General features: G+C 35.3%; 1 protein-coding gene across 1 annotated transcript in view; it reads right to left on the reverse strand.

The window, feature by feature from the left end:
* Window positions 1–5643: 5643 nt before the first annotated feature.
* LOC113227464 overlaps window positions 5644–12914 on the reverse strand; it is a 26535-nt gene continuing 19264 nt past the window's right edge. Inside the window, exons 7-10 of the mRNA XM_026460402.1 lie at window positions 11163–11293; window positions 9071–9210; window positions 7791–7889; window positions 5644–6279 (exon numbers count right to left, since the gene is read on the reverse strand). Of these exons, the coding sequence (XP_026316187.1) occupies window positions 6064–6279; window positions 7791–7889; window positions 9071–9210; window positions 11163–11293 (586 nt within the window). The 3' untranslated portion in view covers window positions 5644–6063. The remainder of the gene's footprint in view (window positions 6280–7790; window positions 7890–9070; window positions 9211–11162; window positions 11294–12914) is intronic.

The raw sequence follows: 12914 nt of genomic DNA on the forward strand, positions 1-12914 counted from the left end.
GACTGAAGATTTCAGATCTTGTCGTCGGCGGTAATAACATTGAATGAGTTGGACGTTACCAATACCAGACAAATAAAAAAGATACGCAATCTTTGATTTGTTTATCAATACGGAATCGCATTAAGCCGGTCAAAAAAAGTCCATGTAATAAGAGCGGAGAAGACGTGGTGCCTTTCGCAGCGGAACACGCAGCGGAACACGCAAGTGTTGATAAGTGTGGTGATTCCTCACTGAAGAGTTATTTACTTATCAACACGGAAGTGTTATAACACGGTAGTCTTCTTACGCGTCTAGATAAGGTACGCCGTAATTATACAAGAGTGCACCCTATTAATGGTCGTCAAAACATCGTGTGTGCGGTAAAAGTTAAAATGTTTAATACGTTATATTAACTTTCCACTAAATTCAGGTAATACATTCCTGTGACTAAGAACAACTAAACTATAGTGAGGAACTGACTAAATCGACTACTTTTGGCCGTTCTATTCAGAATACAAATGCGATCTATTTTCGATCGTAAGGGATGCTTATTGCAAACTTTGGCAAAAATATGTTGCGTAAAAGGCCATACAAAATATCGTTGTAGTGTAGCTTTAACAAGTTAAGCGGGGGTTAAAAATAAGAAAGTAACAATTGAGTATCGTACCATGATTAATATCTGCTCACGCCTACAGGCTGATATTGAATATGTTAGTAAGTATTAGTTTGTATACTTCACATAAATGGCGTTTTATTTTTTTTTATTCCAAATTCAAATTTGAAATTGTCAATAGGAATTACGTATAATGTTCAATGAATTGAAAACAATTTAGTTCTTTTATTGAAACTATTCGTTGTATTAACAGTAAAGGTTAAAACCCCACTTGTGGGCATGCAACAGCACTGCAACAGATGTCTTTTATATAGGGTACTGTACAGCACGCTTCATTATCGAGCGTGCTGATGATATGCCATATACAAAATTGCTTTATTAGTATGGACGAGGACCTCATGTAAGTGGGATTCTACCCTAATATTCAACTTTGATTTTAATACTTTGTATGGACTTTTAAAGCACACTTTTGAGTTCTTATTGTCCCTTAAACCACAAGAATATACGCTAAATTACACACATAAAATTAAGAATTGACGAAAACTAGCCGATCCCTCTAGCAAAGCAACAACTCTTAAAGATCAATTCCGTTACCACCTACACCTAACCGTACTATAAAAAAAAAATTATTGAAACACAAAATAAATAAAAACTAGTACACTTATACGCTAGTAGTTCATAACTTCATTTTATATACTTTTTTGTTATTTGCACGAAACGTGATATATTAAAATAGTGTCAACTAGTATTAACGTAGAAACATCACATTTAAAGTTTTTCTTTTTGTTTTGGTGCGAGCGATTCTTTTTATCAGTCAGGTTTTATTTTCGAATGTGGTCTAATGACTAGAATCTGCCTACTTCCGAAGCCGTTACAAACACTTTATTTCTTAAGTTAACAGAATATAAATTGTAGAGTCTACAAAGTAAATAAGTAGATCTCCATTTAGCAATTTTTTTTATCAAAGTTTGGACTAGGCATTATAGAAGTGAATCGATCGCACCAAACAAAAAAAAATTTGGCAAGTGTTATTAGTAAACTAGCCAATATTAAGACATAAATATTGTACAAAATCAATAAATGGTGTTTAATGAAAATGAAAACAGGAGTACCTTATTAGTAAGTAACTAATCACATCAATAAAATTGACACGAAATTATTATTTCATTATCGGTTGCCTGACACAACCGAAAAAGCTATAAAAGGCACAGATAATAAGTTTAAGACTGAACTACACCTATCAGCACGCATCAACACACACGGTGCTGAAGCATACTATCGAGTAGGTACATCCCTTCAGTCCTATAAGCACATTTAAAGAGTATTTTTTTAACCTGTGTTGAATGACTTTCGCTTTTACGGGCCATTTGAAAATTATAGATTAATTTGATTCGTGTCAAACTGCCTATAAAAATTAATGTCATAGACATTTATGATGATATTGGCATTGTTCATTTAACTAGTACTGAATATTATTATTATTTTTTATAATACCAAGTGGCGTGACGAACAAATCGGACGCCTGGTGGTATGCGACACGCCTATCCATAACAGTTGCAGTGCCATTCAGAACTTTAAATCGCAATGGGCACTGACTCTGCGCCCGTCACCTTGAGATATAAGTTAACAAGTCCCATGTGTCTGTTAATATATTAAGTTTTGGTGCATTTATTTTCTTAGCCATTTACTAAAACCGCTTTTCTACTCCTATGTGATATTACTTTTCACGGGCGTAACAGGCTAGTACCAGTTGTACCATTAATAGTGGTAGCGGTTCAAAAGGAAATCATCGGTAAGTGCAATCAACAATAGGACCAACCTGCAAAAAGTGAATTATTGCTCCATTGCACTCTTAATTACATTTCCTAAACACCAATTACTGATTAAGACAAACGTACCTACATCGATATTACCAGAGTAACAGTCAAAGTTTCCAAACGCTTGGAAAGACTATAGAAATTCATTTACGACTGAGACGTAAACCTGGTAAGTAAATCTACCGCCATACGGACAATAATACTTTTTTATTATTAAACATTTTCAGCCAAGCACGATTATAAAAACGCAGGTTCGGATACTGCCATACGAACTAACCTACACACATCTATATTTTAGATAAACGTTTCTTTTTAACTATTATAATAATTGTGGTCTCTATTATACCTGTCTTAAGTCTTTTATTACGAATACACTTTTTATGACTTTTTGTTTGTTCGAAATTATTTGTAAACAAGTCTAAGGGTGATCGTGCATCATCAGTCAGTACAATATTTGCTGATTTTTATGACATCAATTCAGGTTTTTGTTTGCTTTTTGTATATACAACAAACTCGTGAATACCGTCGCTTGATTAGCAATTTTGCGAAGGTGCAACATGATGATGCTATCCCTAGACTTATACGAACTTATACATATTGACCTTTAAAGTTATTTTCGTGTGATGTAAATGTCGTACAATCACAATTGTGTATCAAAACGCTTTAATGCATAATTCAAAATATGTACTTCAGTAAATTTGAAAGTTCATAAATGCATGTTTTTTTAAAAAGTGCATCGCGTAATTTGTTTAAATTAAATATTCTTGATATGATGTAAAGAGATTGCATCGACCTCTTTCTCACAACAATACTGTCAAAACCTAAGTGAAAAAGATTTCCTGTGCTTCGTGGTTAAAATTTTACTTTTTGGTTAGGAATGTATTTCCGATTGTAATAGTTTGTCGACAACCTTTCAAGTTTTAAAGTAATTACTGTTATTATTTTCTAAACCTATCACACATGCAATGCAGTAAGCTGACGATGTTCATATAGATGGCCGGTTCATTATCGACGCAGTGTAAATGCCATATCGCCTACACTCATATGTCACATGTGATGTGACCTTCACAATCCTCAAACAGGCAAATTTATAAGTTTAGGTTGTCGACGTCTTTAATACGATTTTTGTATAAAATGCAGAGGCTGAATTCCATAAATAGGTTCATTAAAGACGCACCAGCTTGTGTACAGAATATTCGATTTTGTATACGAATATTTTGTGTTTTCTCGCAACAATTCTTTGAAGGCAGAAGAGTACACGGTTATTTACAAAAAAAATACTTTTTGATAAAAGTCTACATTTTGTGCTTTTCAATGTCTGTTATTCAAACTCAATTTAGTTAGCTTTATCCACCTTTTTTCAGATAGCTGTTTTAACTTTGCTGCCGTCAATTCAAAATTGATGGTTTTCATTGAGATCACTTTCTATACACAAGTAGCTTGTTTTGAACTATAATATAAATGCCGTAGAAAAGTTTACGCTTACATGCGAGAAAAATCCGAGTTAATACATTATTTATATGTTAGAAAATTTATTATAAGAAAAATACGCACTAATGTATAACCAACATTAGACTTTTAGAATTTTGGACTTATTTACAGAAACAATCCCGTGACATAACACCATAAAGCTCTTTAGAATAAAGTTCCTTTTTGTAAATTTTCTAACATTGTTAATAAATACGTTTATAATAAAGTCGTAACGTCATATCGAAGATTGAAAATACTTTGTTTTTGGATCGTAATAAAGATTTCACTGGATAACAACTTTAAATGTATAACAAAAGTAGATCTTTAAGTTAATAAAGGTTTGATATATTGGCGTCAATTAATCAATGAGCGTTTTTCACAATAAAGGCTTAAAACTAACCAATAAAAGACAACCAAATCACTACAATATTGGTTACTTTCTTGATATCTTTCTTTGACTTATGAAATGTAAAAGTAACGGATTTTCCCCTATGGCTAAATAACACGTAATTACCGAAATTTACTTCTAGAAGCCTTAATAAGCAAAAAAAAAAACCAACAAGAAAATTCTACAAAAAGCTAAAATTTGTAGTATGTTAGCGTCAAACCCCATATCGTTAGTACGCATCAGCATGCTTGATGCGAATACGTGCTGACTAGTGAAGTCCCACCCCTATGCAACTTTAAAAATATTTAAAAAATTAATGAATCTTTTTATATATTTTTTTTTCATTCTATAAGTAGTAGTTTGTACAAACATTGTTCCTTAGATAATTGTTCTGGTCATAAATCGTGGTTATTGGTGGCTTTTTTAACCAACCTCGATTTTAACACACTAGTTTTATCTCCTATCACTATTGTCTGATACTAAAGTCTATGTGTAATGTAGTCATATTTATTAAGATTTTATTATTAATAAAACAGATTGTTAACAACCAATATTTGTTTACGATCCAAAAACTAAAGTTTACCATACGTCTTAACAGGTATTTTGAAACAATCAGAACTTGTATAAAAGTTTAAGGACAATACGTAAATTATGTCACGTTAAAACTTTTTTTTTTATTTTACTCACAATTACCAATGTTACTTGATAATAACATTATAATACTCTTGCACATTGACGTCAATACTGGTTAACGCAAAATAAAATTAATTTTAAAGTTATCAGAAAGAACATGGCAGGAGATTTATACTTTCGCCAAATTCGATGTAGAATAAATGCCGACAAACAAAAACATATGATTTATAGAGTTTTCACCTCAGACGGTTTTGACAGTTACGACAATTACTGATGAGGCTATTGATAATACTAATCTTGAAGCCATGTCTGTTATGAATACTATTCAACAGAAATAATCAGTAATTAATTATTTATAAAACTGTGTCATTTGCAAAGAGATTGCAAACATTCATGCACTTTTGAACTTTTTTTTATATAGTATCAAGTGACGGGACGAACAAGTCGTGTGCCTGATGGGAAGCTACACGCCTGTCCATAACAGTTGCAGTGCCACTCAGAGCTTTAAATCGCAAAGATCTGGGGGGCACTGCCACAGCGCCCGTCACCCTGAGACATAAGTTGACAAGTCCCATGTGCCTGTAATTTCACCAGCACCCTTTAACTTACCCTTCAAATGCTAACATTCCTGCTTGGCGGCACAAATAGGCAAGTTATTTAAAACCAACATAAAAAATATCAGTTATTAATTATTAATAAAACTGTGTCAGCGCTAATGATTTTTAAATTTGAAGTTTATGTAGTTTTGTAATAATTTATAAATAAAAAACACCGCTACAAAGCCGTGGGCAGAGCTAGTCTAAATAATGAACATTGACAAAAGTGTTCTTCACACAAGCCATCATTGGTTGTCTAGCAACGTTTTGTTACAAAACGTTCTATATCGAATTTGTTGTAAAGCTGTCACTATTTTGAAGAATCTGTATGTACTTTTATTTTAATAGTGATAACAAAAATAGGCAAATGCATTGAGTTTTAAGTTTATTTTGCGTTTGGCCGAATTGACGTCTTTGGGCCTTTATATATATTTCCCTGTGACGTAATTTATGTAAAAGCTAACAGTCAGGCACCACTATTGTTCACAATAGAAAGAATTACTTCTTCGACATGGCGATGGTTAAGCTGACTAGCTAGCTTTAATGTGACTTATAAAAAGTTATATCTTAGTTAATAGGTCCCGTGGCTAAGTAATACGGGTGGCGATTATGTGTAAACCGATTGTCGTACCTCTGGTTCTTCTGGTAGAAGTCGTTCCGTTGCAACTTACGGTAGTTTTGCTGCCGACGTTGCTGGTTCTGGTTCTTGTCCGGTTGTTTTTCGGACTGCTTGGTTGTCAGTTTCTCTGTCTTCGTGTCTTTCGCTTCGGTTGATGGCTTTTCCTGTTGTTGTTTGAGATTTAAGATTATTGTTATATACATTTTAAAGCGGTGGTAGCCCAGTGGAAGAAGTTGCTTCTCAATTGAAAGGGGAACTGGGGGCCTAAAACAATCTTTCCTTAAATTCCCTGATTTTCCTTAAATTTCCTAATCTTTCCAAAAACAATCGTATTTCAATGTAAGCTTAAAGTAAGCTTATTAAAATGTTACTCGTATTCGTACCATGACAAACCTGTCAACCAAGCAATGTATTATTGCAAAAGTAATTGAAAGAACGAATAATTTCTCAATATTGTCTATTCCTTACTAAAATAAGGAAAGAAATTACGCTATATGAATATATGTAATTTCCAATGTCAATCTCTTTTGCATTTGCTCTTTTGAATGCCATCTCTTTTTTTCGATGTTTCGAATCGTCTTATAGTAGTATAATGTTTAAATATTTAATGTTATTTACATTCAGAGAATTTTAACTGTTAAAAAAAGAAAAGTATGTAATAATAAAATCTATCAAAACTACGTTGTTTTCAATTATTTTTCCGCATTTTCATGTAGAAAAATAAATAAAACAAGCTGAGTCTTGATAGTTACGTTGTGAATTCGGAATTATAGTCTAGTGTCAACTGTTAGTGTCGCCAAGAAGCATATAGATGTCGCTGTTATAATTTTACGAAATAAACATAGCGTATTTTTATTTAACGAGAAATTATTTCCAATGTATTATTAAATAAAAAAATAAACAAAATATTGAAGAGATTTATGTGAATAAATAATTTCAACATAACTTTTAATCACTACAAGTCAATACTTAGATAATAAATTCGAAAATAATATTGTTTCTACTGCGCCCGAGTAACTATTTTAAGATTGCTAAATTTGACGTAAAAACAATATTACTTTAATATTAAAGTCGTGTCATAGTACGAACTGAGTGAATGAATAGTCACAAATCTGCCAATAAAACATCTTAGTTTTACATTGTAACAAACTTACTTTAAGCGCGTCATGGTACGAAAAGTCAATGTAAGGTTAAAATAATATTGTTTTAATAGATTGTGGTAGGCCCCCAGTTCGAATCTATGTGGCGGCACGTAATTATTTTGTAAATTTTACGTATCAATTTTTTTTACAAAAAATTTAAGTATACAATACCTTTGGCTAACGGTAAAATAAAACATCGTGTAGTAACCTTTATGTAGAAGACGAATCTCAGCCCTTGGAAAACGTGGGACGCCTCCAACTCATAAATTTATTCCTACTTTCACTATTACAACAAAAATTAAACGTCACCTATATCAATAGCGTTTATTAACTGCACAACTGCAGTAATGCAAAGCCTTGCGCTTTCACAATAGGCCTGCATCCTACTGGTGAGAGATGAGAGAGGAATACCGCTATCCCGCTTCCACAAATTTACGGCTGAGTCTGTACCGAGAAAATAATCTTACTATAGCAGCTAACATAGTAAGATTATTTTCTCGCTGCAGACCTTTAACAGTGAGAAACAAGTTTACCTCTTTATTGTCGATGGACTGTTTGTTGTTCGTCGCGTTGTTGCTCTCCTGAGCGGCTGTCTTCGGCGGGTTTACTTGTGTCGACGACGAACTTTCGCTCTGTAATAGAATATTATATAGCCATTATATTGCCAATGTAGAGGGAACGGTTACTTGAAATAATCGTTCTCCTTTTCCAATCGGTCCATATGTTACAATATTTTTTACTGGGATGAACGGAGCTTGAATCTCGTTTACGGGGTGGAAGAAATAACCAGAATTGCATTGTAAATTTGCTGATAGTTTTTAGGGTTGGATCCTACTTATCAACAATATGCATATCAAGGGACTGATAAAATATAATAATATCTCATAAAAACGCGTATGATACGTAAGCAGTGCCGATGCGTGCTGACATGTGACAAACAGGTAATACAGATATGGTGTTGGTGACGAACTCCTTCATAAGGACCTCTATTGTTACTAATACCTGTTTCAGTCCCGGATTTAAGTTATGCCACTTTTTGTTTCTTAGTGGTTATTTTCATCTCTCGATGAATCATATATCTGAAGAGGATCTTTTCTAATCACGATCACTTTTCTATCTTATTTAGTTATTCTTAATACAGGTGCGATATTTTTTTTAAAATATTGTACACCCCTCATGGAGAATGGCATAAGATGAATTACGTCAAATATGTTTATTGCTCCATTAGGCACAGAAAAAAATAATCCTCCAATTGGAAAGGATGTGGATTTTTTTTTTCTGTATCTAATGGAGCAATAAACATATTTGACGTAATTCCGCTTATGTCATTCTTCCATGAGCACAAAGTGGTGTACTTGGTACTTGGTGTAACGGGCTGGTGTCCGCAACTCGACGACAAGGCGCCTATTTTGCGTGACAAAGTGGTGTAACCCACATTTCCTTTTCTACAATATTACTTCATTATTATAAAAAAAAAAAATTAATACTTTATATGCATCAAAATGGCATCTGAATATAAAATAATTATGTATAGCAGATGAAGCTATACAATTTTGTTCGAATATAGCCTCAATGCAACAGAACAAGATCCGTCAATGTGTAGGTTAATATGCTGCAGTCTTTAATTTAGAATAATTTCAATTTAAAAAAAATTAATGTGGGTTATATCATGCGCCGATAGCCTTATTCGACCTCGGTGGCCCAAGGGTTCACAACATAGACGCTGGACGAAGAGGTCCCGATTCGATTTCCGGTAGAAGCAATTCGGGCGACGAGCTTTCCAAATCGGGTCTGGTGCGGCTGCTGGACTCACGGCCTTGGCGACGGCCTGGTGGTGCGGCGAGGGCGGCGGCGCCAGCGCCACGGTCAGCGTCAGGTCGCACCACATGGCGCAGCGAGCCCGCCGCGCACACGCGCCCAGCTGCTTCACCGCCTCGGCCAGCTGCAGGGTGGCTGCAAGGTTTCACAATCCATATCATACTTCCATTCTTATTACGATTTCAAGGACGCTGGACTACATTCCGTTGCTCTGCTACTTGTGTACACTCGATGCCCTAAGATACCTGATCTGGGGGTCGATTCAGAACCTTACGATAACTCAGTTGTCGACCGATTTCTTTTCATTTTTATTCACAACACCCGAATCGAGCGTCAAACTGTCGTATTCGAAACCGAACCGAAATGACGTCACACCCGTACGATTACTCGAGCTTCTGGACCGGCAAAGGATACAAACGTTATTCAGAACACAGTTATCGAATGAAAGTTTCCGAACGTCCCATTGTTTACAAGTAACATGGAAATCTCTTGTTATTTTAAATAAAGTCTGGATTTTGTTCAAAATTTTCATTTATTTTAATACAAGACTAATTAAATTAACATTCCTATATTTTAGGCTTTTAAAGTCTTAAAAATGGTAACCTATCACAAATTTTTCACAAATTTGTTCAAATTTTCATTACACCGAAAACCGAATTATAAAGAAACAGTTGTTCTTTCAGGATATGTTGAATGTTTATCGCAAAGACACGATTAGGTTCGGTTAGGTTAGGTTTAAAAGAAAACCCCCCGTAATGGGTTCCCACCTTGTCGTGGCGGAGGGGCTCTAGTAGCCGTGGTCGATTTCATCCCACGATGAAGCTAAGAGGAACTCACGGGCCCGATAGACGGTAGGGTTATTGTATTTAACTGATTTTTTGTTATGTTACCATGTGACGGGACGAACAAGTCGTGCGCTTGATGGTAAGCGACACGCCTGTCTATAATAATTGCATTGCCACTGCGCCCGTCACCCTGAGGCATAAGTTGACAAATACCATGTGTCTGCAATTTCACCAGCACATAACCTTCAAAACTTAAACGCAGTAATGTGTAAAGTGGCAGTATTTCCCTTTTTCTACCGGCATGCAGTAATGTGAGGCAGTGCCTCTAAGTTTTTTTTTTATTAAATCGACACATCCGTAGAACAAAGGTCTATGTGCAAGGCTACTTATTCTCAGGACATAGTACATTTCGTTCGTTCTTCTTCGCTGTGAATGTCAAATCGACTATTGTTCAATTTTATAATTTCCGAAACGAAACAAGATATATAAATTCTCAAAACACCTTTACGTAGGCCTTAAGTTTGAATAATGAAATTATTCTGTAACGTACTTATTCTCTTTTCGCTATATAATCACATCGGACTCTGTTCTTCGGATGAGTCGAAATGTAAGTGCGCATTTGACCTCCATCTCACCTGATGGAAAGTGACGGTGAAGTCGCTCCGTGACTTGGTATTATAATACAACAAAACAAAGTTCAAGTCCTGACCGGATCAACCCATGTATGTCACAGACCGTTGTCACGGACTTGATCAAGTTCTCAAGAGGCTAGTGCCTCGGATGGAGCGTCCGGGGTGCAGGTACAGTGCCTAGTGTCTACAAGGGTGTGACAATGTGACCTCCTTACATCGTCATCCCACCTTTTTATCACAGTATCTCTGGTTACTTGTTTTCAAATTTTGAATCGTTCTTTGATTCCTTTGCCTCGCCATTCTCATAACTCTGCTCATTCGCGGTAGCGAGCAGTTCAGCTGTAAATTTTGATCCTATTACCAGTTCTCAACCTAAATCATGTGCCAATTTTAATGTTAATACCAATCTGTAATTCTGTATAACTCGGCCCTTTTGGGGTAAGTGTCTACTTTATATTCATCCATAAGCATATCCGTATGTAATTAAGTTATGGAGTGTTTTATAGTATTGTACCTGTCTTTTTATATACCTTTTATTGTTACAGCCTTTCTTTCCTTCATTTTCCTTCAAACTATGAAATAAATTTTTGTTGACCGAAGTATCCTATTTTATTGCCGTGATCCTGGTCACGGCGCGTTGGTGGTTTACAACATTTTCAAGGGTACTCACGGTCCTGCCGCTGGTACCGCTGCGGGTGGTTGGGCTGATGCGGCGCCAGTTCCCTCCTGCGTGCGGCCTGCACCGCCGCTACGGCACTGCGCCACGATAGCATGGCACTTTCCACCTCACTATGCGGCGCGCTAGAAAACATTACAAATCTAGGAGCATATAAATCAAAATTACGCATTCTAATTCTAAATTATATATAAATGCGTAAAGATTACGATTAAGGCTGCACATTATGAAACGAACTCCTGTATGAAATCCGACATTCTAAGTCGCTTCCTATTTTCGGAATTGGATTGCGTTAATATCTTCTGACACGGTCCTAGTCTGCAATGTGTGATATTTATTGGTAAGAATAAGTTTATTTAGGCATATTTAACAAATATATAACTCGCCTCTGCCAACCCTACAAATACTATACAGTATTATGTAAGATAGGGTGTAACCAACAGGGAGAACAGGCAATATATAGATAAACATAACAAATAATAAAAATTACAGGGTTCAATAAATGCGTATTATATAACACACAAAGACAAAGAAAAAATAATTTTTATTTCATAGGTAAGCAAATAACACTTGAAATCGTCACACTCATTAAACTCTATTGCTCATTCGTAAGGCAGATTCCCCCGACAAGAACGAGCAAGAAACTCTAGGGTTCACACATTATATCCAGGGTCGGCGGACTAAAGCACATAAGTAAAAAAAGTGCTTCATTTGTTAATATATAATTATATATTTTTTGTGTTGTTTATAGTGTTGGAAAATATGAAGAGAACATTGACTTACAATCATATGGACGTCGGGTCCGCACTTGTAAGGCGCTAAAATCGTATACAGAGCGCCAAACTCCGCTTTAGTCTTCATTTGTTCTACTGACAGCGCGATACTGCGATGACATTACAATTTAAATTTCGAATAGGTTGACTTGGGACATTTTTTTCGTGGTTTTTGTATTAGACCCGTCGTCCATTTATTTGTAAGTCAATGGAAGAGAATGATAAATTTGAAAAAAACGCCTCTAGAATGAAATTACAAATTTATGAAGTAACAAATGAATTTGATTTATGTGCTTTAGCCGGTAGATGTGTTAATTTAAATCATTGACTTACAATTACATGGACGTCGGGTCCGCGCTAAAAAGTGTCCGAACTTATAGGGCGTTAAAATCGTATACAGAGCGTCATTCACGCTCTAGTCTTCATTTGTTCGACTGACAGTGAAGCAAGCAAAATTAGACAGTACTGCGATGACATTACAATTTAAATTCAACGTTTTAGCTTTTTCATATTCCTTGACATGTCACTACGTTTGAATAGGTTGACTTGGGACATTTTTTTCGTGGTTTTTGTATTAGACCCGTCGTCGTCCATTTATTTGTAAGTCAATGATTTAAATGAATGATGTTGGATTTTGAATTATGTGCCTTAGTCCGCCGACCTTAGATATTTGACAAATACAATACATACAACTAAAGACTTCATGATTTATAACCACAAACAAAAAAAAACAAGGATAAGAGAAGAGGGAAAAATATTAAAGAAAACTACATTAATAACAAGAAACCAACAATGTTACGACACGTATAACATCACGCGTGCCAGTTTTCTTTTCAAGGTATATGACAGCCACGGTCTAACACTGTGAACATTTTTGCTTTGCATATCCGTGATGATGGATGTCGTTAAGCAATAGATGGCGCTGGCATCTCCTTTTCACTGGCCACATAATTTTTCAGAACCCGAAATATAT

This window comes from Hyposmocoma kahamanoa, unplaced genomic scaffold (assembly GCF_003589595.1).
Source record: "Hyposmocoma kahamanoa isolate Upper Pololo Valley unplaced genomic scaffold, ASM358959v1 210, whole genome shotgun sequence".
Classification (NCBI taxonomy): domain Eukaryota; kingdom Metazoa; phylum Arthropoda; class Insecta; order Lepidoptera; family Cosmopterigidae; genus Hyposmocoma; species Hyposmocoma kahamanoa.